The 27,500-nt window shown below is 48.7% G+C and overlaps 2 protein-coding genes across 10 annotated transcripts in view; both read left to right on the forward strand.

Annotated features, from left to right (window-relative positions):
- LOC143285254 (sperm-tail PG-rich repeat-containing protein 2-like) overlaps positions 1–15,851 on the forward strand; it is a 43,284-nt gene extending 27,433 nt beyond the window's left edge. Inside the window, exons 5-8 of the mRNA XM_076592541.1 lie at positions 4,878–4,994; positions 7,055–7,214; positions 9,280–9,536; positions 15,795–15,851. Of these exons, the coding sequence (XP_076448656.1) occupies positions 4,878–4,994; positions 7,055–7,214; positions 9,280–9,536; positions 15,795–15,851 (591 nt within the window). The remainder of the gene's footprint in view (positions 1–4,877; positions 4,995–7,054; positions 7,215–9,279; positions 9,537–15,794) is intronic.
- LOC143284534 (netrin receptor UNC5C-like) overlaps positions 1–27,500 on the forward strand; it is a 908,143-nt gene that overhangs the window by 141,047 nt on the left and 739,596 nt on the right. The window lies entirely within an intron of this gene.

Below are 27,500 nucleotides of genomic sequence, written 5' to 3' on the forward strand. Positions count from 1 at the left end.
TCTGAAAGTGATGCCGTTTTCATATGGATTTTTTTTTTTTTTTTTTTTTTTTTTTTTTAGAGGACCTCTGCGGTGTTCTGAGCAGGATCAAATAAGCCTGTTGGGTTCTCAGGTTTTTTTCTTCTAATTTTTATTATTTTTTTTTTATACAGTCGCGCGTTGTGTGTGTGTGTGTGTGTGTGTGTGTGTGTGCGCGCGCGCGCGTGCGTGCGTGCGTGCGTGCGTGTGTGTGTGTGTGTGTCTGTGTGTGTGTGTGTGTGTGTGTGTAGGAATTCCGTTGGTCTTCTTCGCCGGGCACTGTTGCTGCTGGCGAGCAATATAGTCTTTTAGGTTCTCATATACATAAAACGCAGACGCTGTTATTTCACGCTCGCATTCCCATCCACAGCAGGCTACCACACTTCGGTTATGCAGGGGGCGTGGGGAAGTGCCTACTGACGTGTTTTTGTTGTAAAAATCGTTGCATCCCAGATAATAACACCTCACCCCCCCGCAGCAGAAGGACCGTAAAACATGGCAGAACGTATTAAATCGCATCCACTAACCCATTCTGTCGTCCTTGAGAGATTGGTCTTCTGTCCACAAAAAAAAGTTTAAAAAAAGGAAAGCCAGACAAAATGTGCTTAAGAACAGTGGCCGTGTGTGTGTGTGTGTGTGTGTGTGTGTGTGTGTGTGTGTGTGTGTGTGTGTGTGTGTGTGTGTGTGTGTGTGTGTGGACCTAAAACAAAAGAGACCCTTGGCCAAGACTGACAAGCCGCCGGTGCCAAAAGACAGTCTGGAAGGACATGATGGGAAACAGACGCTGCCCGTTTGACATCTAAACAAGGGGGTGGACTTGACAAGTGCTGGGGGAGACAGCGCGGGGGGGAAAACTGAACGCAGAGTCAGTGATTGGATCACTATTTCCACTTGAGCCCGCTTTCACCCAATCGGCCCATGACTCACTCCATCACTCTCTCTCTCTCTCTCTCTCTCTCTCTCGCCCGCCGTTCCTTATAAACGGGGATGTGGGGTGGTGGGGGCATGAATGTTCGGGGTGGTGGCCTTTAATTGGTTTGCCTGTGTCCAGCTTTCCAGATTTGTTCTTGTCAGAGCGCGTTATGGGAAAAACAACAGTCTTTGGTCTGGAACACCGCAGGTCTTAAATTTCTGGCTTAATTTATGGTCTGCTTTTTGTTGTTCTTGTTTTTTTTTGTTTTTTGTTTTTTTACTTTCTTTTCTTTTCCTTTTTTTCCGGACACACACACACACACACACACACACACACACACACACACACACACACACACACACACACACACAGAGAGAGAGAGAGAGAGAGAGAGAGAGAGAGAGAGACACTTGAAAACTTCCCGAAAGCGGAGAGCGAATTCACAAAGCTTAGGGTGTGCAGAATGAAATACTTGAAGAGGCAGAATATCTTCAACGTACATGGATACATTAACCAACGCCCCCCCCCCCCCCTCTCCTTTTTTATACAATAGTTGTTATATAAAACTAGTTCAATTCTAAACATCTACTTGACAGTATATATAGAAATGTGATGGAAGTATGCGAGTTCAGTCATTGCTACGGCGTTTGACGAATTGCGAAACAAGATCGACCATGTTCTAACGTACATAACAATAACAACAAACAACAACAACAACAACAAGAAATTAAATATTGGAAGAGGTCGTCAGGATAGCAATGATAATAATGATGATGATGATGATGATGATGATGATGGTGGGTGGATGGGTGGGTGGGTGTGTGCGTGAGTGGGGGTGGGGGTGTGTGGGTGGGTGTGTGTGGGTGTGTAAGCCCACGATTTCTCGCAATCTGACGATTTCTCTCACTTTGAGAGACCGCGCAGACTTTGGGAGAAATCGCGGTCGTTCCCCTCTCACGTTTCCTCTCAATTGCGAGAAATCGTGGGGGGGCGCCCCTACGATTTCTCACAATGTGTGAGAAATCTGGGAAGTCCCCTTTATTGTTATCAAATATATTTCCTTTGTCATCGAAGTTGATTAAACAAGAAACAAGAAAAGGGGGGAACGATAACGATGATCATGATAATGACTATGGCGTTAGCGAAGACACCAACAATAGACGGTAAAGGTGACGACACTGTACTGGCTTTAAAAACAGCAACAACAACCACCACAACAACAAAACAACAACAACAGCAACAATAACAACACACACACACACACACACACACACACACCACTCATGATACAAAAACACTTCAGGTCTGAAGCACCTCCAGCAGCTAAATGTCACGTGCAAAGAAGGCGGGTCAGAGGGCTGGGAAACAAGTGTGCGTAACACATCCTGGCTGTTGTTGCATCACGAGAATGAGGCAAACAGCCAGAGGCTCTTGTGAACAAGGAATTTTGACGTGTCGTTGGAGCCAGGTTCCTTTTGTCTGATGAGGTGAAGATGGGGGGAAAATGGAAGACAGACAGACAGATAGACAAGCAGACGCCCCCGTCGAGTACAAGCACGATACCCTTTAACCCCACCCCCCATTCCTACCCTGCTCCCCCCTCTCCTCCAGACTCTCTCCCTCCTCTCCCTTCCTCCTCTCTGCTGTACACCTACTCATTAAGCTGCATGAGCCGTCTTGATCTTCCATGTATCTCTGTCTGTCTCTGGACCAGTTGTCCCCTACTGCTGCACTCATTCTGTGTGTGTGTGTGTGTGTGTGTGTGTGTGTGCGAGGGTGGGGGTGGGGATGCGGGAAGCGTGGGGGTGAGAGGAGAAGGTGTATGTGTGTGTGTGTGTGTTTGTGTGTGTGTGTGTGTGTGTGTGTGTGTGTCCCAACGGGTGTGTGCATGCCTGTGCATGCATATGTCATATCCATGGTTTGAGTATCATTCCTGTATTAGCTGTTGACAGATACGAAAACAAAACAACAACACCACACACACACACACACACACACACACACACACGCACGCACGCACGCACGCACACACACATGATACGAAAACACTTCAGGTCTGAAGCACCTCCAGCAGCTAAATATCACGTGCGAAGAAGGCGGGGAAACAAGTGTGCATAACACATCCTGGCTGTTGTTGCATCACGAGAATGAGGTAAACAGCCAGAGGCACTTGTGAACAAGGAATTTTGACGTGTCGTTGGAGCCAGGTTCCTTTTGTCTGATGAGGTGAAGATAGGGGAAAACGGAAGACAGACAGACATATAGACAAACAAATGCCAGCGTCGAGTACAAGCATGATACTCTTTGACACCCCCCCCCCCCCCCGCCTTCCTCCCCCCCCTCTCCTCCGCACTCTCTCCCTCCCTCCTCTATCTCCGCTGCTCATGTAAAACTCGTTAATTAAGCTACATGAGCTTTCTTGCTCTTCTTTGTATCCCTTTCTGTCTCTCGACCAAACACGCATCCCTGCCCCCACCGATGCACTCATTCTGTGTATATATATATGTGTGTGTGTGTGTGGAGGGGGGGAAGGAGAGAGGAGAGAGGGTGTATGTTGATCGTGTCTTGGGCTCTTAATACTTGAAGGGTATTTGCCGAAGCTTACAAATTAAGTGTTAATCGGTTTAGTTGATGAACTGGTTAAGTTAGTAGAATTTTTGTCAGTCATGCTTAGCACGTCAGCTGTTCAGTCATCTGAATGAGAAGGAACCTTTTTGGAGAATTATTAGTTTTTGTTGTCTACAGGGAATGGTGTTTCAACGTCTCACAAGCACAGTTACTGATCAGATGCTCAAAACTTTAGTGAGTCAGTTATTGATTATTTACGTGATAAGAGAGAAAAAGAGAAGATGGCTGAAACAGGCATAAACCACATGTGCTGATCAGAGTCTTGAGACGCTTACCATAGGAATGTATAAAACATCAGCCTGAAATGAAATAAGACCAATGAACAAAATAAACATACAAACATAGATATATTATGACATGATTGACAAAAAAAGAAGAAAAATAAATACATAGAAGGCAAATGAGATTGTTCGGACGCCTAATACTCGACTTCGATGATACGGCGTTGACAAGTGAGGTAGTGAGGGGACATGATCAGATGAAAGTTATTGTGTTTTTTTCCTTCACCCCAATGTCACCAGTCTCCCTCCCATCCCCTCACCTGACTGTTTTGACGTGTGCCATTGCTTGCCATCAAATCAGATCAAACCACATCAAACATTGTTGCTTGCTTATAGGCCGGCCGTGTGCCACTGCTTGCCATCAAATCAGATCAAACCACATCAAACATTGTTGCTTGCTTATAGGCCGGCCGTGTGCCACTGCTTGCCATCAAATCAGATCAAACCACATCAAACATTGTTGCTTGCTTATAGGCCGGCCGTGTGCCACTGCTTGCCATCAAATCAGATCAAACCAAATCAAATATTGTTGCTTGCTTACAGGCTGGCCGTGTGCCACTGCTTGCCATCAAATCAGATCAAACCAAATCAAACATTGTTGCTTGCTTACAGGCTGGCCGTGTGCCACTGCTTGCCATCAAATCAGATCAAACCAAATGAAACATTATTGCTTGCTTATAGACCGGCCGTGTGCCACTGCTTGCCATCAAATCAGATCAAACCAAATGAAACATTATTGCTTGCTTATAGACCGGCCGTGTGCCACTGCTTGCCATCAAATCATATCAAACCAAATGAAACATTATTGCTTGCTTATAGACCGGCCGTGTGCCACTGCTTGCCATCAAATCAGATCAAACCAAATCAAACATTGTTGCTTGCTTATAGGCCGGCCGTGTGCCACTGCTTGCCATCAAATCAGATCAAACCAAATGAAACATTATTGCTTGCTTATAGCCCGTTCGATACTGCTGGACATCACCAGTGTCTCAGTGACCGCCATCACGCACAGTGTCATCGTGGTGAATGTGTTGCAGAACTATCCGGGCCCGGGCAGGTACCAGATCCGGAGTCAGTTTGACCCCCAGCCCCCCCGCATCACCCCCCTGGAGGGTCTGGAAATGGAGAAGCCCCCCTTCCTCTCACAGGCCAAGGTCAGTGGAACACTCACTGTGCATCCTGTTTCGCCTATTCTTGATTCGCACCTTTCCCGCTTCGCTTATGAGCGAAAATTGGTTTTCCCCCGATTCGTCTTACTTCCAGTTTGTGAACGTACTCGAAAAGAGAGGACTTGCTCTTTTGTTTTTAAACACACACACACACACACACACACACACACACACACACACACACACACACACACACACACACACACACACACTTACACACACACACACACACACACACACACACACACACACACACACTTGTATATAAGCACTCACACACACACTCCCTCTATTCACTGCATGTCTATGTGCATGACAGCAGATGTCTGGACATGAATAAACTGCTTCATTTATGTTGTGCCGTTCACAAGCTGTACGAGAGACTTCTGACCCAATTCAGACAGTTCCCAGCTTTCCCAGAAAGTTGGATTTTGCGTTTGTGTGCACGCGCACGCCTTTTTGTTGAGACACACACAGACCGACAGCAAGCAGACAGAATAAATCTGGGTGTCGTCCACAATTGTGATTCATACCCCATGTTTATATCTTATCCCGCAAAGAGAGTAAAAAAAAAAAAAAAAAAAAAAAAAAAAAAAAAAAAATCCTGTCCCCTACAGTGTTGTTTTCATAAAAGCAGCGTGTGCAGTTCTGAGACAGAGGCAACACTGAGTAAAGCTTGAAAAATGATACGAATGAAGTGCAAAGCGAAACGGATTGCGCTGAGAGCATAAAATTCTCGTAAATAAAGTCCTCCAGTTGACTGGCTTGCCGACTAAGCGAGGAAGATGACACCAAATAAAAGGCAAAGTGGGACGGTTGGATAAACCTGCCTGGAACAAAAAAAAAAAGCAAAACCGGGTTGGTTGCATCGTAAACAGAACTACAGACAGAGACAAGCAGGCAGACAGAATAAGTCTACGAACAGAAAGAAAAAAAATCAAAGCAAACAAAGAGGCTTTTTTTTTTCTTTTTTTTTTAAGATATAGAAGCTTGTACGGATAAAATGGCAACGGCTTGCAATGCTGAGCAAATATCGAGACTGATTCGACAAAAAACAGGACAGAGAGGTAACTGAAACTAACAAACTACAATGCTTCAGGTTGTGAATTTGAACGTACAAACGGGAAAGCAATTTGGGAAGGACTGTTTTATTGGGCTTGTAAGAGGACATGGATGAAATACAAAGTAAGTTTTGGTAAACACAAAGCTTGTAAATTGGCATTAATAAAATGCAAAGTGGGACTTGATAAGCACTGGAAACTGGAGTCGAAAGGAGAGCGGAGCGGGAAGGACCGCTTTGTAAAACATAACAGAATCTAGCTATAGCACGAATGAAAGACAACAACGCGATGGCTTGATCAGCAGATATAAGTAGCATTAAGCGAAACATGGAATGGGATGTCATGCAAACATAGAAGATTACAAAAAAAAAGGGCGAGACAGGCTGGAATGCTCAGCTAGCGTTGGAGGTTGATCGTCCATAGTGGCTGTTACGCGCTGTTCATAACAGACCCAAACCAATGTCAGTCAAATCATGCAACATTAACACAGAAAAAAAGGAGAACTTAATTGTGTCCAAGCCACGCAGTGTATCACCACGTACCGTTTTCGTTTGCTGCCTCCCCCACCCCCCGCCCACCCCTACGCCCCCCCGCCCCCTCCCCTCCCTCCACCCACACAAAAGTCTCCCACCCCCTGCACCTAGAGGTTAAAGGAGACGCCGCCGTTAAGGTGTTGGACTTCTGATCCTGTGTTCACAAGTGATCTGGGTTTGAGCCTCCCCCCCCCTACCCCCACCCCACCCACCCCCGTTTCAGCATGGTATTGTGTCACATTACTCCGACTCTCCCCTCACCCTCCAGCGGGGAATGGGTACCCGATTTCATTTGGGGGAAGGTTTAGAACGCCGGAAGGACAGGACTGGGCCGCGCCTTCCTATGCCGAGCCCAAGACACATTGAACATGATGAGCTCACTGCCCCAATGGCTCCAAAGGCTATGGGATCTTTCACCACCACCCCCTTTTTTTTGTCCTGTTTTATCCAGAGGTTTAACCCGCTGAAGACGTATGTGCCTGCCCCAGGGACCTACAACGACCCACGCACGGCTTTGACGTGTCTGAACAAACTGAGAGGGCTGACCCAGAGTCCCTTCGGAAAGACCTCTCCACGCTTTCAGAAGGGTCAACGGAACAAGATCGCGCCAGGTAGGAAGGAGGAAGGTGATAGAATTGATACGATGTTTATCTGCCAATCCAGTGTTCATGAGGGTCTGGTGTTCGATTCCTGCTCTCGCCTTTTCTCCCGAGTTTGACAGGAAAATCAAACTGCGGGTCTGGTCATTCGGATTGGACAATAAACCGTGGCAGTGTGTGGAGCACGCACTTGGCGTACTGAGAAAGAATCCTTGGCAACACAAATGTTGTCATCTGGCAAAATTCTGTAAAATAAACTCACTCTGATAGGTACACACCCACCCACCCCCCATATCTATCTGTCTATCTATCTTTGACAAGCATGCACTCAAGATCTGACAAGCGCGTTGGATTATGCTTTTATCAGGCACCTGCCCAGCACATGTGGTGAAGCAGCGCATATGGATTTTCCCGAACGCAGTGGCACCTCCCCTTTGAGAAACTCGAAACTGAAACTGAAACTGAAACACGCCAGGTAACGGGGCAGGAGTCTCTTCACATCCATGACTTGTGAAGACAGTGTTATGGGCCCTCTGGCTGCAGAACCTAGCTGAAATCGGATCACTTTGACCAACCGAATTTGACGTGAAGTGACTAGTTTGATGTACTTGACCACTAAATTCCGCATTGGTCAGTCAGCACGGTGCCCCTGTGGGACTGACAGCCAGACAGCAGAACATCTGCTGTAGTCCTGCCCCCTCCATGAGGTGCTCAGGAAGAGGTACTGGCCCGACCCAACTCCAGTGACGCGGAAGCTCTAGGGCTGTGTGGAGGACCTGCAGCGAACAGCTGCCTTCAGCGCGGGAGACTGGGGTGTCCATCTGACGAACGAGAAGAAGAAGAAGAAGTACTTATCCACGGTGTCACTGATTTCGCTGAAGAAAAGTTGTGCAATGATGACCAAGAGAGAAGATGTCCAGATAAAGATTGGTGACTCGCATCCTGACCTGTAAGCTTCAGTGAGGTGATGAGCATACTCGTCAACAGCAGTCAAGGGGTTAATGACTTCATCAATCAGTACGGCTCCTCATAAAACGGGCCCGGTTTGTAAATGCCTGCATTGATTTAATTACTTACTTTATTCATTTGATTGTTATAGTCAGAGACTTACAGAACACCCTGTTAAAAAAAACAAAAACATGAACTTGCGGATCTTTTCGTGTGTTTGAACACGTTATTAGTAATTACACTGCTCTGCTCTGATAGTGTATGTGTGCGGTATTTTTTGTGCAATTCTTCCGATCAACGTGGCGAAGTGGTTAGCGTCTTATACTGGTGACTGGAGAATAGCGGGGAGGGGTGGGGGTGGGGGCGGGGGAGGGGGGGGGCGGAGGGGGGAGATCATGCGTTCGAACCCCATCATAGGCATGTCACCCCGATAGGAGTGATTCATGACTCAGTCCGCACGTTTTGACACCACCTCGACGGGCGCAATAGCCGAGTGGTTAAAGCATTGGACTTTCAATCTAAGGATTCCGGGTTCGAATCTCGGTAACGGCGCCTGGTGGGTAAAGGGTGGAGATTTTTCCGATCTCCCAGGTCAACATATGTGCAGACCTGCTTTTGCCTGAACCCCGTTCGTATGTATACGCACGCAGAAGATTAAATACGCACGTTAAAGATCCTGTAATCCATGTCAGCGTTCGGTGGGTTATGGAAACAAGAACATACCTTGCATGCACACTCCAGAAAAAGCGGGAGAGTGGCAGCTGCTTACATGGCGGGGTAAATAAACAAGACGGTCATACACCTAAAGTGTTCCATGACTGAGAGTGTATGTGTGCGTGCCTGAAATCTAGCACAGGACACAGGAAACGACTGATGAGCGCCCAATGGCAGCCGTCAGTCGTCTCAGGTTGGCAGTCTGTTGTGCAAATGACCCCCGTGTTTGTAAAGCGCTTAGAGCTTGGTGTCGGACCGAGGATAGGCGCTGTGTAGGTATCCACATCATGCATCATTCAGAGCAGGTGTGGTGCAGCTTATATGCCTTAAAGTCTTAGTCCGAACGCATCGGCACCTCCTTGAGAAAGTGAAAGTGAAACTGAAACTGAAATCCCGGCCTCCTCTCCCAACGCAGGTCCGGGTACCTACGGGTGCCCGCGGGGCATGGGCATGGAGAGCCTGCGGAAGGCGCACTACGAGAGCACCCGGAAGGGGGTCTTCGGCACCACGGCCTCCCGCTCCTTACCCGGCCAGGCCCAGGAGGCACGTAACCAGCCCGGCCCCGCCCACTACACGCCCAAGCCCCGCCCCTTCCAGTCCCGCTACATCCAGCCCTCCTCCATCTTCTCCTCGCACACCGACCGCTTGACCAAGCCCCCAGGGCTGGTGGAGGTGAGTGTGTCGTGTGTGTGTGTGTGTGTGTGTGAGTGAGATGAAAGTGTGGGTGGGGTGGTGGGGGGGTGTTGATGAGTGTGTGTGGAGGAGTGGTGGGGTGGATGAGTGGGTGTTCATGTTTGTGTGTGTGTGTGTGTGTGTCTGTCTGTCTGTCTGTCTCTGTGTAGATGTGTGTGATGGTGTGGTGTGGTGTGGGTGGGTGGCTGTGGGTATTTTCGTGGTTTTGTTTGACGTCCCTTCACATTTGTCATTTTGGACGAAAATCCGCCCCCATCCCCAACTGACCCTTGCCTCACCTGATCATTTCTTTTCCTGTCCCACTCTTCTCATTGTGCATCTATTCCTCTGTGTGTGTGTGTGTGTGTGTGTGTGTGTGTGTGTGTGTGTGTGTGTGTTTGTGTGTGTGTGTGGGAGGGGAGGGGGATGGGGGTGGTGGGGGAGGGATGAGGGATGTGGGTGTGGGGAGGAGTGGGGATAATCGCTTCCTTTTTTTGATATATGATAAAGTATTCTGTAGTCTGTGGTACGTTGTTGAAGGGCGGGGTGGAACGGAGTGGGAATATTGCAGTGAGGAAAGAGATAGTACGTGGGACCTTTCGAGAGTGGGGAGTGAGATAGTACGTGGGGGACATTGGGATGGTGGGGAGTGAGATAGTACGTGGGGGACATTGGGATGGTGGGCAGTGAGATAGTACGTGGGGGACATTGGGATGGTGTGGAGTGAGATCGTACGTGGGGGACATTGGGATGGTGTGGAGTGAGATAGTACGTGGGGGACATTGGGATGGTGTGGAGTGAGGTAGTACGTGGGGGACATTGGGATGGTGTGGAGTGAGATAGTACGTGGGGGACACTGGGATGGTGGGGGAGTGAGATAGTACGTGGGGTACATTGTGGGTTGGGGTGTGAGATAGTACGTGGGGGACATTGGGATGGTGTGGAGTGAGATAGTACGTGGGGGACATTGGGATGGTGTGGAGTGAGATAGTACGTGGGGAACATTGGGATGGTGGGGAATGTGACAGTACGTGGGGGACACTGCGGTGTTGGGGAGTGCAATAGTACATGGGGGACACTAGTGTGTTGGGGAGTGCAATAGTACATGGGGGACACTGGGGTGTTGGAGAATACGATTGTACGTGGGGGACATTGGGGTGTTGGGGAATACGATAGTACGTGGGGAACACTGGGGTGTTGGGGGAGTGAGATAGTACGTGGGGGACACTGGGATGGTGGGGGAGTGAGATAGTACGTGGGGAACACTGGGGTGTTGGGGGAGTGAGATAGTACGTGGGGGACATGGGGTGTGTGTGTGAGATAGTACGTGGAGGACACTGGGATGGTTGGGGAGTGAGATAGTACGTGGGGGACATTGGGATGGTGTGGAGTGAGATAGTACGTGGGGGACATTGGGATGGTGTGGAGTGAGATAGTACGTGGGGGACATTGGGATGGTGTGGAGTGAGATAGTACGTGGGGGACATTGGGATGGTGGGGGAGTGAGATAGTACGTGGGGGACATGGGGTGTGTGTGTGAGATAGTACGTGGGGGACACTGGGATGGTTGGGGAGTGAGATAGTACGTGGGGGACATTGGGATGGTGTGGAGTGAGATAGTACGCGGGGGACATTGGGATGGTGTGGAGTGAGATAGTACGTGGGGGACATTGGGATGGTGTGGAGTGAGATAGTACGTGGGGGACATTGGGATGGTGTGGAGTGAGATAGTACGTGGGGGACATTGGGATGGTGTGGAGTGAGGTAGTACGTGGGGGACACTGGGATGATGGGGGAGTGAGATAATACGTGGGGGACATTGGGATGGTGTGGAGTGAGATCGTACGTGGGGGACATTAGGATGATGGGGGAGTGAGATAATACGTGGGGGACATTGGGATGGTGTGGAGTGAGATAGTACGTGGGGGACATTGGGATGGTGTGGAGTGAGATAGTACGTGGGGGACATTGGGAATGGTGTGGAGTGAGATAGTACGTGGGGGACACTGGGATGGTGGGGGAGTGAGATAGTACGTGGGGGACATTGGGAATGGTGTGGAGTGAGATAGTACGTGGGGGACATTGGGATGGTGTGGAGTGAGATAGTACGTGGGGCACATTGGGATGGTGTGGAGTGAGATAGTACGTGGGGGACATTGGGAATGGTGTGGAGTGAGATAGTACGTGGGGGACACTGGGATGGTGGGGGAGTGAGATAGTACGTGGGGTACATTGTGGGTTGGGGTGTGAGATAGTACGTGGGGGACATTGGGATGGTGTGGAGTGAGATAGTACGTGGGGGACATTGGGATGGTGTGGAGTGAGATAGTACGTGGGGGACATTGGGATGGTGTGGAGTGAGATAGTACGTGGGGAACATTGGGATGGTGGGGAATGTGACAGTACGTGGGGGACACTGCGGTGTTGGGGAGTGCAATAGTACATGGGGGACACTAGTGTGTTGGGGAGTGCAATAGTACATGGGGGACACTGGGGTGTTGGGGAATACGATTGTACGTGGGGGACATTGGGGTGTTGGGGAATACGATAGTACGTGGGGAACACTGGGGTGTTGGGGGAGTGAGATAGTACGTGGGGGACACTGGGATGGTGGGGGAGTGAGATAGTACGTGGGGAACACTGGGGTGTTGGGGGAGTGAGATAGTACGTGGGGGACATGGGGTGTGTGTGAGATAGTACGTGGAGGACACTGGGATGGTTGGGGAGTGAGATAGTACGTGGGGGACATTGGGATGGTGTGGAGTGAGATAGTACGTGGGGGACATTGGGATGGTGTGGAGTGAGATAGTACGTGGGGGACATTGGGATGGTGTGGAGTGAGATAGTACGTGGGGGACATTGGGATGGTGTGGAGTGAGATAGTACGTGGGGGACACTGGGATGGTGGGGGAGTGAGATAGTACGTGGGGGACATTGGGATGGTGGGGAGTGAGATAGTACGTGGGGGACATTGGGATGGTGTGGTGTGAGATAGTACGTGGGGGACACTGGGATGGTGGGGGAGTGAGATAGTACGTGGGGGACATTGGGATGGTGGGGGAGTGAGATAGTACGTGGGGACCACTGGGGTGTTGGGGGTGTGAGATAGTACGTGGGGTACATTCGGGTGTTGGGGAATGCGATAGTACGTGGTGGACATTGGGGGTGGGGGTGGGGTTGGGAGTGCGACAGTACGTGGGGGACACTGGGATGGTAGGGAGTGAGATAGTATCTGGGACATTCTGGGAGTAGTGAGTGGGATAGGGAGTGCGAAGTTAGGGGAGTAGGATAGTGTGTGGGATTTTACGAGAGTGGGGAGTGAGACAGTTCGTGGGATATTGGGTGAGTGGGGAGTGAGACAGCACGTGGGATATTGGGTGAGTGGGGAGTGAGATAGCACGTGGGATATTGGGTGAGTGGGGAGTGAGACAGCACGTGGGATATTGGGTGAGTGGGGAGTGAGACAGCACGTGGGATATTGGGTGAGTGGGGAGTGAGATAGCACGTGGGATATTGGGTGAGTGGGGAGTGAGATAGCACGTGGGATATTGGGTGAGTGGGGAGTGAGATAGCACGTAGGATTTTTGGGGAGTGGGATAGTACGTAGGGGAGTGGGGAGTAAGATAGTTCATGGGATATTGGTGGAGTGGATAGTTCGTGTACGTGGGATATTGGGGAAGTGGAGTGTGGGATAGTACGTGGGATACAGGGAGTGTGGAGAGTGAGGAAGTTCGTTGGATATTTGGGGAGTGGGATAGTACGTGGGAAATTGGGGGGTGGAGAGTGAGACAGTACGTGGAGTACTGGGGGAGTGGAGAGTGAGAGTTCGTGGGATATTGTGTGTGTGTGAGTGGGGGGTGGGGAGAAAAGTTCGTTGGATATTTTTTTTTGGGGGGGGAGGGGGGGGGGGGAGTGAGATCGTACGTGGGATATTGGGGGAGTGGAAAGTGGAATCCGAATGGAGCGGGGGGAGGGAGAGAATGGGGGTGGGGGTGGGGTGGGGGGGTGATTGTAGATGTTTGGCCGTACGCTGCACACGCGTACCACCGGCTTATGTTGTGTCAATGTTCAGTGAACATTTTTTGCCCTTGTTTTTTTCAGTGCCGTTTGAATTGAATGTCTGTCTCTTGTTCTTCCTGTTTCGACGAATTCTAAACATGACTTTTTATTATCTTTTTTTTTCCCCCTCTTAATTTCCTTTCTTGTCAGATCTTTGCCGTTTAAAATCCCTTCTCCCTGTGTCACTCTGTGCCTTTGTATTTGTCTGTCTGCCTGTCAATGTGTCTGTCTGTCTGTCTGTCTTTAGATTAAGAGCGTGAGAAAAACTAAATGACGATAACGCGTTTCCTGTGTGAGTTGTAATTTTTTCTCCCGTATCATGGAGAGAGAGAGAGAGAGAGAGAGAGAGAGAGATGGCGTGTCCTCCAGGATGATCAAGAAACTGATCGTCTTTTGGGTTCTTCTTCTTCCTCTTCTTCTTCTCGTTATAATTAATATCAACATTATCATCATTACCATTATCATCATCACCTTCATCATCATCATCTTCATCATCATTACCCAACCCCACTCCGCACGCTCACGCACGCACATACGCATTTCTATTTTTTCTTGAAATCCTGCTTCCACAGTTTTAAGTTTCAGTGCATTTAAATGTTTGTCAGAACTATAAAGTACTAGTGGTTTCGGGTGTCTTCTTCGTTTTGCTTCTTCAGCTGTCTGAAGAGTCACTGAGGCGTGGCACAGAACTGTTCATCACGTTCCTTCGTTCTGTCGGTTGTTTGTCAAAGCCCGAGTCTCGGGTACGGACTGAGTGTATGTCTTTAATCAAAATGTCCAGGGAAAGTGTGGGGATGGCGAAATCATCGCTGTATTAGTGGTGGAGGAGGGGGGGCGTGGAGGGGGGGGGGGGGGGTCAGTAGATCAATGTTGCAGGCAAGCTCAGTACGGCTGCATCTAACAGGCTCCCACCCACGTGGGCGGCACTGAAAAAAAAAAGTTACTTTGCTGCAGACCCACAGGTTTTGCGGCACCTTAAATAACAAAACGTGCTTAAAACAGAGAGCGTGAAATAGTACCGGGTAGTTCACCCAGGGCACAAACACCGCACTAAAGTGGCGGTGATAAAACCGCGGGGGCCACAAGGTCTAACAGCGGAAAAGGAACTCGTAAAAACTGTGTGACATGAAGTCTCGTGTAAACAAGCTGGTCGTTCCGCCTTTCTGCCCTTGCCCCTCTTTTAACTGAACGACGATTCAAGCATGGACGGCTGGTTATTTTGTCATCCCCCCCCCCCCCCCCCCCCCCCCAGCTTGTCTGCTCCATCTTTCTCTCTTGTGTTTGTTATCTGTAACAGGGGAGCAGCTTTGATATTGCCAGGACTGGGTAGTTACTGCTCCCTACTTTCAAGCGTGGGAGGCAGTCAAGTATGGCTGAACGTTCTGGTGCGCGTTTGTTTTGTTTGCGTGTTTGTTCGCTTGTTTTTCTTTCCACCTTTCTGCTTTTTTCTTCCAGGCTTCCCTTCTTTCATTTATCTGTCTTTCCTGTTACTGTTCAACGTTTCCGCCTCTCTGAGCCACCACAAGATTGGAAGAGAAGGATGTGTTGATCTAATGTACTAATCAACCTCTCAGTGGGAAAGAAGGTACGTCTTTTGGTGGAATGTCTGTCTACGTCTGTATTTTCTCCTCATCGGGACGGAACCGATTTCGTCTGACGGATACAGAATATGATAGTTGATATGCTTTTACATTTACATCAAAGTGCTGGTAGGAACTGGTAGAACGGACCTTCCCACCAACTTGCTATGTTTTATCGGCTGTCGTACCCCCCCCCCCCCCAGCCCCCATACCGCCCCTCCCCCATGAAGAGAGAGAGAGAGAGAGAGAGGGGGGGAGACCCCCGATACCCCCCGTACCCCCTGAGAGAGAGAGAGAGGGGGGGGGGAGGGAGACAGGGTCACAAGTTATGTATTCAACAAAGGTGGAGGAAAATGGTCCCCTTAAGGTCGGCACCACGCTCCCTCACGGCCGCGGGGCATCGTGACAAATGCTCATCACTCCAGACGTGCTGCTGCGTGCGTAGTAGGTGGAGCGGCAGACGACATTAATTTCGGCGACTGAAAAGGGGGTGGGAGGGAGGGTTTCTATGTCCAGCGAGGTCTTGAGAGAGAGAGAGAGAAAAGAGAGAGAGAGAGAGAGAGGACTGTGACTCTTCTGGCAGGTCTCCAGCCGTTCGAGGTGCCCTGCTGCCTCTCAGACCTTTACCGCTCTGTGCAGCGTGGAGGTACACCTCGACCCCTCACGGTCCTCGTAGCTTTCACACACACACACACACACACACACACACACAGACACACACACGCACACACACACACACACACACACACACACACACACACACACACACACACACCAGCAGCAGCAGCCCAATTATTATTCTCTGACATTTTATTGGGCGGGAGGGTCCAGAAGTCGCGCTGTGCTACGACCTGGCAGGATGTGGGGTCTCCTCCCTTGAGCGGCCGTCAGACGGGAGAGTTGCTGGCTGGCCAGCGACCCATAAAAGGGCAATCTGGCACCATAAACTTGGCTGACGACCTCGGCAGCGGGTAGGCCTGGGGGTGGATGGGGGGGGCCTGGGAGACCCGCGGCGGCCGTTTGGGTGTGACCCCGTGCCGTTGTGAGTTGTGTGGTCCGTGAGAGACCTCGGGTCGTAACTTGTTGCTCTTTGAGCCTCGCCACGGATGTTTGACGGGTGTAATCGTCCACTTGAGTGGACTTCGGTGACTCACCTCAGACGATTGTTATTTCTTCCTCTCTTTCTCTTCTCGTAATTTTCGTTGTCTGTACCCAGCCAGTGTCACACTGATGGGATGTTTTATGTTTGAGGAAACTGTGTGATGACTAAGTTGTATAGATGTTGTTTGTTTGTTTTTTCTGCTGCGGAGAACACTGGATTGCAATCTTACATACTAAACAACTGCAAGGAAAACTCAAGGTTCTCCCCCTACCCCCATGAATATATATATATATATATATATATATATATATATATATATATATACATACATATATACATAATATACAATAATTATAGATACATACATACATACATAATGTAATAGATATATATATACATACATAAAGTCTCTTTCCTTCCCTCTCTCTTTCAGTCTTAGTGGGTGAGGGAAGTGGGGGAGGGAGGGTGGTCGAATGAGAAAGATAGGGGAGGGGTTGAGTTAGAAAGAGAGGGGGGGTCGAGTGAGAGAGAGAGAGAGAGAGAGAGAGGGGGGGGCGAACAGAGATGGGGTGTGTGCCAGTGACAGGACTGTCCTCCATGACAAACGATAAATCGATCGTCTGGCTGTCTGGGACGTTTCTGGAACGAAGAATCAACAGTATTTCGTGGCTATGGAATGAACTCCAGGAAACAAGTTCCAGGAAATCTTAATATTCGTTGTCCAAGGGCGTCTCCTCGGACACAGAGACCCCAAGGCGAAGTCCAAATGAACGACGCCAAGAGGAACACAGGCTTGCATGGTACGGTCGTTCCATGCACTTAGTGCACGTAAAAGAAGCCACGGCAACAAAAACAAAACAAAACACAAAAACAAAAAAAAAAGAGAAAAAAATCGTTTTTTTTCCCACAGCATAAATCATGTGAAAACCTTTGTTTACACACGTGAGCCAAAAATCAACTTTGATACTTAAAACAAAGAGACTTGCTGACAGAAAAACGAACTGATATGGGGTGGCGCTGTACTTCGGCTACTCGCTCTTCCCGGGAAAAAGCAGCCCAAATTTCACTCTAAGTATTAATCCTTTTGTTACAAAAAGGAATAAAATCGGCCCAGGTAGCATTTTGAGAAGGGACTTTGATTAACTCCCCTCTCGGCAGTTCCTCAGTTGCGCGATGTGTCCCTGTTACCCCCAGCAGACAGGCCTTCATCACTGTCACGTGTGAGTTGTGCTTTCGGCCATCGTTGCCGTTCCCTCCAGTGGTGGCCCAGTAGTTATTCTCTGACATTTCAACTTTGTTATGCAGCACGATTCACCATTAACTATGCTAAGGGTCTGTTTTGACCACCAACACGGCTACTAGGACCAGTTTGTGCAGTGCCCTGGTCAGACATGAATGGAATAGAATAGAAATAGGTCTTTATTGCAAAGTGTACCGGGGTCACAAGGAATATTGGGGGGTGGGGGGGGGGGAGGGGGGGAGGGGGGGATAGTACATGAAAAGATACAAACATAAATCGATGAACAGATGCCGCATATTACATGTGGACGGGGCTGATAATGACTAGATCTTCAGGAAGATTGTTGTTGATTGCACAATTCTATTTAATCATACTGGATTTGTTCGAGAGACAGGGCATTGACTGCTTTGGGGGAAAAGCTATTGGCAAAACAATTGGTTTTCGTCCTTATACTTTTGTACCGTCGACCTGAGGGGAACATCTTGAAAATCTCAGAAGCTGGATGTGATTCGTCCTGGCTGATTGATTTTGCTTTTTTGAGTAGCCGCTTATAAAATATGTCATCTGGATGGCATCTTTGTGGCAGTTTTACGATTCTGTTCAAGGCTGCAACTTCTGTCATGGAAATATTTCCGTACCAAACAATGATAGCGAAGGTTAACACACGTTCAATGACACCTTCTTTCCGGGGGTCCGGCGGGCTGCAGGTTTCGCTTGCCAGCGACTGGCCCGACATGGCTGACGACCTCGGCGCGGGCAGGCTCAGGGGGGAGGGGATGGAGGCTTGGGAGACCCGCGGCGGCAGTTTGGGTGTGACCCCGTGCCGTTGTGAGTTGTGTGGTCCGTGAGAGACCTCGGGTCGTAACTTGTTGCTCCTCGGAGCTTCTCGCGGACTTTTGACGAGTTGTAATTATCGTTCACACGAGTGGGGTGAGCAGCGGTGACTCAGCTCACATGATTTCTCACCCGTCCCCACTCGCTCTCTCTCTCTCTCTCTTTGATTTTCCTGTTTGTGTGAGCTCCTGTCGCAGTCGACAGTGTGTGATGACTTTGTTCCAACTGTTTCTTTTTTCTGGAGAGAACTACTGACTTCACAATGGGGTGACTGAGGGGAGAGATACATTGAGAGAGAGAGAGAGAGAGAGAGAGAGAGAGGAGTGGTAGGGTTGAAGCATATGGAGGAAGAATGGGGGACAGAATAGCTTGCACTTCCCCTTTTTTGATTGACTGGAAGAAATTGAACAGAATGATGCGACTGCCTTTGTTGCGTGACGCCTGTTTTGTGCACAACCCATTTTCTTCTTGTACGATAAAGAGAGAATGCGAATATTTCTATCATAATAGGTCATAGCCCCGCGTGAATAATGAGAGAGACAGACAGAGAGAAACTCGAACTCAAACTTGGATATTTAATTGTTCGGGTCATTGAACAAACGGGGAAGACAGCGACAGCGCGATCTTTTAGACTGGAGGGAGGGTGGGTGGGTGGGGGGATAAGGATTGCAGCAGACGTAAGATATGGGGGTAGGAGTCATTGACAAGGCCACCGAGGAAGCTGATTTGTTTTTGTTGGTTGTAACGTTCGACGAGCTGCCAACACTTTTTGTTACCAGTGACTCACGTTTAAAAATGAATTACATAATGGCGGTCATAGTTTCTGCGTCGGTCTCAAGATATGTGTCCTGAGACACGAAAATGCTTCAAACGCCATGTCAGTTAGCAACACTTTGTTCATGAAGCACACACTGTTGCACGCTTTTGGAAAACACACACACACACACACACACACACACACACACACACACACACCAAACTCTCTAAAGTTTACATTCAGTATACCCTGACATTGTCAAGATGTAAAAAAAAAAGCAATTGCTGCTTATTCAATTTACCATCATCAAATAAAACCTTGACTTGATTTGAAAAGTGTTAGGACGAAGTAATCATTGTGCTCTGCAGTTGGAGAGAACACCGATTTATTTGGTGCTGGCAAGCCTTGGTCTGCATCGGGTTACCCATCCCTCCGACCGACATGGGTGGCATGAAAAGGAAATTGGGCGGCACTGTCGAACTGACTTGCGGCGCTTTGAAATCCAGTTTTAAATAGGGGAGCGTGAAGGTACTGCTGTGTATCGTGGACATAAACACAGGCACTAAGTGACGGTAACGACCCCACAGGGACCACAGAGACTGAAGGTGGTACAGAAACTCGTAAAACTGCAGCGACATGGGAGTCGCGCGTAAACAAGCTGGTCTTTGCTTTTCCATGCCTTGCCCTTTGAACGGTAGTTCAGACGTCGACTGTTGGTCGTTTTGTCTTCTCTGTTCTGTCTCTGTACGTTCTGTTTGTTTGTTTGTTTGTTTATTTGGTGTGTGTGTGTGTGTGAGTGTGTGTGTGTGTGTGTGTGTGTGTGTGTGCGCGCGCGCGCGCGCGTGCGTGTTTGTGTTCCGCACCCGTAGAAATCGTGATTCTGGTGGAGTAGTTGGTCATCCAGTTGACACAAAGGATGCAGTCAGATAGTGTTGAATTTTCCGGTGTTCGTTTTCTTTCTTTGGTTTTCTTCCTTCACCTCATTCCCCGCTTCTCTTTATTATATTCCACTTTCTGCCCCCCCCCCTTCTTTTCTTTCCTTGTTTCTTTGTCTGATTTGTTTCTTTTTTTCTTTTTCTTCTTTCTTTGTTTTGCAACCACAGCAAACAAAGAAGGACGGTGCTTTCAGGATTTGATCATTTCGTATGTTCACCTCTCTACGTCTGTAGGTGTCTGTGTCAAGTCAGTAACAAGTCTTTGCTGAGCCAGACGACTGTGTTCACAACGTTGTTAACATGTCCATGTGTTCGGTGAAAGGGCGTGTGGAAACCAACTGATGGAACCAACCGGCGGCCCCTCTCTCTCAGCTTGCTCTGCTTTATCGGCTGCTTTATCACCCTCGAAGCGGAACTAAAAGACCTGGTCAGCAGTCATAGATTCACCAAAAAGGTGGTATAAATGGTCCCCCGGAGGTCGGCTCCGCGCCCTTTAACGGCCAGCGGGCATCGCGGCAAAGGCTCATAACCGTAGACTTGCAGCTGCGCGCGTAATTGGAGTGGCAGACGACATTTTGGTAGTAAAGGGTTGTTGGGTCGGGAGTCAGGATTGTGTCTCCACCGTGGTCGTTAGAGAGGGAGGGGAGGTGAGGAGGGAGAGAGAGAGAGAGAGGGGGGGGACTGTGACTCCTGGCAGGTCTCCAACCGCACGAGGTGCCTCTCAGACCTTTACCGCTCTGTACAGCGTGAGGTGTGCAGCTCGGCCTCTCATGGTCCCTGGTGCAGCCTTTCCACGCGCCATCAGCAGCCCAATCACCATTCTCTGACATTTTGTGGGGGTAGAGAGGAGGTCCTGAAGCTGCGTTGTGTGTCTTGGCAGGACGTGGGTCCTCCTCCTCTTCTTCAGGGGGGGCGGGCAGGGACTGCTGGCTGGTGAGTGACACCATAAAAGGGCAATCTAGCCACCATAAACACGGCTGACGACCTCAGTGAGGCAGGCTTGTGGGGGCTACTGGCACTGAAGAGGTTTAGTCACGGCGGCCGTATGAGTGGCCAGTGCCGTGGTGAGTTGTGGGCCGTGGGATACTTTGGGTCGTAATTTGTAACGCTTCTGAGCTTCCCGCGGACTTCTGACGAGTGTAATTGTTCACACCAGTGGGTGGACGGGTGGGCCAGCTGACTTAGCTGAGATAATTACTTCTCTCCTCTCCACTCAGCTCTCTCTCACTCTGTGCCTCTTCTCATAATGGTCCCGTTTATGTTTGCTTGTGTCACTGACGATTCTTTTGTTTTTAGGGTTGGGACGGAATGGGATGACTTTGAAATGCTTTCTTTTGGAAAGTACCGGATTTCACTGGGAAACAATACAAGCTCATCATTCAAGTTGATCCGTCTCCCCACATGGTGCAGTGACACGCATTCTCTCGCTGAGTCGTTTTGCGGGTTGGGAAAGTTGGGGTGTCCTATCATTTTGTATGTTCACATCTGACGTGTTGGAATGAGGATAGATTTTTTGTTTGGACCCAAAAGCTAGTTTTCACAATGTACGTGGAGGCTTATGCATATGTGTGTGTCTGAAGATTTGCTGGAAACTATATAATTATAGCTCACAGGATTAGACCAACGTCTGAGTTAGCTCCTCTTTCTTAATTAATTACTTATCCGCCTTCATAACAGAATCCATTATGATATGGTCAAAAGTCAATGACTCACCAAATAGGTGATGTCAATGGTCCCTCAATGAGGCCGGCACTGCGCCCCCCCCCTCCCCCCCCCCTCCCCTCCCTCAGCCGCCCACTTCTGGCGGCGAACGGGCATCGTGACAGATGCTCGTGACCACAGCTGACATGGCAAGGATATGGAGGACATCATGATTATGACGTTTCAGGGGATGGAATGGAGCGTGTGGGGGAGTTAGGACTGCACACCCAGACTGGCCGCTTGTAAGAGGACCAATGTAGCTCTCCTACTGAGCAAAGTCTCCAGTCGCCTGAGGTGCCCTGTTGCCATCTTCCACACACACACACCCTCAGCACCCTGCACGTGTGGTTCATGGTTCTCACTGCCTTCGCCGTTCCAACTCAGAATCAAATTATTGTTTTGTCTTGAAGGTGAGGGGGGGGGGGGGATCGGGGACGGGGAAGGGGGTGGTGGTTATCGTCTCATCCGAATGACTAGCATCCAGACCACCACTCAAGGTCTAGCTGAGGGGAAGATAATTCTGGTGAGTGTGAGATTCCATCCTGCACGATCAGATTCTCTCACTTTCTGGATGGACGCGTTACCACTAAGCCATCTCTCCACGTTCTTTGTGACCTCGAGGAAGATGCCAATACAGTGTCCGTGAGGGTTGGGCCCGATTCCCGCTCTCGCCCTGTCTCCCAAGTTTGACTGGAAAATCAAACTGAGCGTAACAGTCATTCGGATGAACCGAGGCCCTGTTTGCAACACGCACTTGTCGCACTGAAAAGAACCAAGAACATCAGAAGAGACCTCCACGCTGACAGGTACACAAAATATGTATGCGTGCACTCAGGGTCTGACTTAGTGCGTTGGATTATGCTGCTGGTCAGGCGTCTGCCTAGCAGATGTGGTGTAGCGTATAGTGATGTGTTTGTCCGAACGCAGTGTCCTTTCCTTGAAAAAACTGAAACTGAAATGGCCCAGAAGCTGCGTCGTGTATCCAGTCACGTCTGTGGGATTCCACTTCTTGGGCGGACTGTTGAGGGGTGGGTTGGTTCGGGGTGGGAGCTGGGGGTGGTGGGGGCTGGTGGTGGAGGTGTTAGCTGCCTGGCCAGCGTCCCGGACATAAAAGGGCAGTCTGGCACCATAAACATGGCTGACGACCTCGGCGCGGGCAGGCTCACGGGGTGAGGGGATGGGGGCCTGGGAGACCCGCGGCAGCCGTTTGGGTGTGACCCCGTGCCGTTGTGAGTTGTGTGGTCCGTGAGAGACCTCGGGTCGTAACTTGTTGCTCCTCGGAGCTTCTCGGAGACTTTTGGCGAGTTGTAATTATCGTTCACACTGGTGGTTGGGCCACGGTGACTCAGCTGAAAGGATTGGTTCTCTCCCTCTCTCCCTCTCTCTCTCTCCCCCCCCCTCTCTCTCTCCCTCTCTTTCTCCCTCTCCATCTCCCCCTCTCTCTCTCCCTCTCTGTCTCCCCCCTCTCTCTCTCCCCCCTCTCTCTCCCCGCACTCTCCATCTCCCCCTCTCCCTCTCTCCCCCTCTCTCTCCCCTCTCTCCCTCTCCCTCCCTCTCTCTCTCCCCATCTCTCTCCCCCTCTCCCTCTTTCTCTCCCTCTCTCTCTCTCTCACTCCCCCTCCTTCACCCTTTCTCTCCCTCTCTCTCTCTCTCACTCCCCCTCCTTCTCCCTTTCTCTCTCTCTCTCACCCTCTCTCTCTCCCCGTCTCCCTCTCTCTTTTTTTCCTGCTTACACTGGCTAGCGTCGCTTAAAAAAAAAAAAGGTGTAAAACAGTGTTTCTAACATCTTTGATGTCGTGATCTCTGGGACTAGAATTAAATCACAAAACAAGACATGTAGGCGTTCGGTTGGCAAAATGAAAATACTTATCGATTGGTATGGCCAACTGTTGTTTCTTCTCTGCTAGAAATGATATGCGCGCGCGCGCGTGTGTGTGTGTGTGTGTGTGTAATGTGCGTGTGCGTGTGCGCTTTTCTCACCATTTTGAATCATCACGTTTATAATCTGTCGCAAAACAAACAAAAACAACTCCTAGGTTCCGCTTCTCTGCTTGCTTATATTCATCGTTGTTCATTCACACGTTAAATATGTATTAAGTACAAAACTCAGCTATATTCGTCCAATGGGAGCGTTCACAAAAAAAAACAAAAAAAAAAAAAAAAAAAAAAAAACCAACAGCTGTAGGAAGTTCAGAGAGAGGGGCGAATTTATTACCACCAGCTTTTAAAAACCGAATTTTTGCTGTAGCAACTTCGAAGTACCACAACGCGGGGTTTCGTTGGTGTTTTTTCATTCGTTTGCTTGCTTGTCTGTCTTGTGTGTGTGTGTGTGTGTGTGTGTGTGTGTGTGTGTGTGTGTGTGTGTGTGTGTGTGTGCTGGTTGCGCTACTTACGATTCGGCGTGCATTCTGTGACATGGAAGCCATTTTTAGGAAAGGGAGGGAGGTGGTGAAAAGGAGGTTGGAGGTTGGGGGTGGGGGTGGGGTGGGGCGGGGCATGGGGGGATGGGAGAGTATTTGTATTTGTATTTGTATTTCTTTTTATCACAACAGATTTCTCTGTGTGAAATTCGGGCTGCTCTCCCCAGGGAGAGCGCGTCGCTACACTACAGCGCCACCCATTTTTTGGGGTATTTTTTCCTGCATGCAGTTTTATTTGTTTTTTCCCTATCGATGTGGATTTTTCTACAGAATTTTGCCAGGAACAACCCTTTTGTTGCCGTGGGTTCTTTTACGTGCGCTAAGTGCATGCTGCACACGGGACCTCGGTTTATCGTCTCATCCGAATGACTAGCGTCCAGACCACCACTCAAGGTCTAGTGGAGGGGGAGAAAATACCGGCGGCTGAACCGTGATTCGAACCAGCGCGCTCAGATTCTCTCGCTTCCTAGGCGGACGCGTTACCTCCAGGCCATCACTCCAGTTGGGAGAGAGGTGCAGAGGGAAGGAAGTCCCTTTGGACTCTTTATGTGAGCACCGCGGTTTATGAGCATGTCTTTTCTCCAGCTTCTTACTGTTCTGTTCTGTACACGTAAATGGTATGTGGCGTTAACGGCTTTTGGGTCATCATCTCGCGTTTTAATGGGACGTGTTTGTGTGTGTGTGTGTGTGTGTGTGTGTGTGTGTGTGTGTGTGTGTGTGTCTTTTTTTTTTCTCTCTCCCAGTTACGTTTGCCAAACTGCAGACTGGAAGATGACATAAGAGTCAGACCCGATATAGAACTCAGCCAGCGGTTGTTTTTTTTTTACTTGGAGGGATGTTATCGTTATCGTTATTATTAGCGTTGCCATCTGTTTCCAGTTTCAGTTTCCTCGGCACGCAGAGAAGTTCACTTACAGCGTCAGTTGGAGTTTCAGGGAGGTGTCAAAGCGTGCGGATTGATCCATACACGATGCACCGGATCTGCTTCAGAGAAGAAGAAGAAGAAGAAGAAGTATCAGTATCAGTATCAGTAGCTCAAAGAGGCGTCACTGCGTTCGGACAAATCCATATACGCTACACCACATCTGCCAAGCAGATGCCTGACCAGCAGCGTAACCCAACGCGCTTAGTCAGGCCTTGAGAGAAAAAAAAAAGGAAAAAGAAAATAATAAATAATTTTTTTTTTAAAGAATAAAATGAAATAAATGAAAATAAATAGATAATAAGAAAAAAAGATAATAATAAAAAAGCACACACACACACACACACACACACACACACACACACACACACACACACACACACACACACACACAAATAGTAATAATGATAAGAATAATAATAATAAGAAGAAGAAGAAATAAAATAAAATAAAATAAAAAGAAGTAAGTAAATAAATAAATAAAGAAGAAGAGCAACAACAACAACAACAGCATCAACATCAACATCAACAACAACAGCAGCACAACAACAACAACAACAAGAATAACAGCAACAGCAGCAGCAGCAGCATCACGTTACATCACATCACACCAACACATCTGCTGACAAAATGTCTTTGAGTGCACCTGTTCGAAGTTGACTCTTGTCTTTGCCTCTCAACCTCTGTCTCTGTCTCTGTCTGTATCTCTGTCTCTCTGGTTATTTCACCCCCTCCCTCCTCCCTATCCCTTTCTATCTGTGCCCAGCCCCAGACACTGTGAATGTGAAAGCCGTAAAGGCTGTGGGACATTTAATCCTTCTTCTTCTCTGCTTCTTCTTCTTCTTTTTTTTTCTTTCTTCTTCTTCTTCTTCTTCTTTTCTTTTTCTTCTTCTTTTCTTCTTCTTCTTCTTCTTCTTCTTCTTCTTGTGTGTGTGTGTGTGTGTGTGTGTGTGTGTGTGTGTGTGTGTGTGTGTGTGTGTGTGTGTGTACGCACGTGATAATGTACCAATTGTTCTTTTCATTGCTTTGTTACTTTTAATAGACTATTCCAGTTACTATTCCTATTCGTCGTTCTTATTATTTTATTCTATTTCATTTTATTTCTGTGTTTTGTGTCGTTCTTTATTTTAATGTTTTGTGTCGTTAAATGGGCGAATTGTTAAAAAAGGCCTTTACTGCGCCTAATTCTTTACCCATTAAAGATTCAATCAATCAGTCAATCAATCTTCTTCTTCTTTGTTCTTCAAGTTCTTGTCGTTGTTATTATCATTGTCATCATCATTATCATCATTCTGATGATGATGATGCTGATGGTGGTGATCATTATTTTATAAAGGGGATCTTGGGGCCGAGGATGGGTGGATGAATGGGGGATGAATACGGCTAACCCTGTTTTGTTTTATATGAAGGACCTTGTGACGTTGGTGTGTGTGTGTGTGTGTGTGTGTGTGTGTGCGTGTGTGTGTGTGTGTGTGCGTGTGTGTGTGTGTCGTGTGGAGATAGAGAACTGTTGTCATATTGCCCTTTTAGGCATAGGATTCTTGAGTCTATAATTATATATACAGCCGATAGTCTGAAATCGGACTCAGGGAGGACAGGTTACAGAATGTTTAAGACGCTAATTTGCCAGTACAGTGTCCGTGAGGGTCTGGGTTCCATTCCCGCTCTCGCCCTTTGTCCAGAGTTTGACTGGAACATCCAACCGAGCGTCTAGTCATTCGGATGAGACGATAAACCGAGGTCCTGTGTGCTATGCTGCACGCGCTTGACACACTGAAAAAAGAACCCATTCCTGACATGTCATCTGGCAAAAAATGTGCAGAAGAAATCTACTTTGATAAGCACACAGAATAATTATATTATAATTATGTATGCACTCAGCATCTGACTTGTCCGGCAGGTTATGCTGCTGCCAGGCATCTGCCCAGCAGATGTGGTGTAACGTATATGGATTTGTCAAAACGCAGTGCCGCCTCCTTGAGAAAACTGAAAGCGAAACAAACTGAGGGAAGATTTGGAAGGTGGCACACTGTTTATAACTGAAACTGTTAAGTGTGCAGGTAATGTGGCGATTTCAGACTGAAACAGAAATTCGGAATCTCATCTCTAGGTTTGGGAATAGAATGTTGAAGGGGGATAGATGGGGGTGGGGCTTAGGCGGTTGGGGTAGGGGTGGGGGTGAGGTGGTTGGGGTGGGTGTCGTGGATGGATGAATACAGTGTATGATGTTGCGCGCTCGTTCTTTGTAGGGCAGTGTGTGTGTGTGTGTGTGTGTGTGGGTGTGTGTGCGCGCGCGCGTGGACACACACACACGTAATTGAGACGTGAGCAATTTGATACGGAATCTGCTATTTCAAAACGTGATACATTATGTACAAAGATGAAACCCTGATTTGAATTGTCGGTATACTAAC

The sequence above is a fragment of the Babylonia areolata genome, chromosome 1 (assembly GCF_041734735.1).
Source record: "Babylonia areolata isolate BAREFJ2019XMU chromosome 1, ASM4173473v1, whole genome shotgun sequence".
Taxonomy (NCBI): Eukaryota; Metazoa; Mollusca; class Gastropoda; order Neogastropoda; family Buccinidae; genus Babylonia; species Babylonia areolata.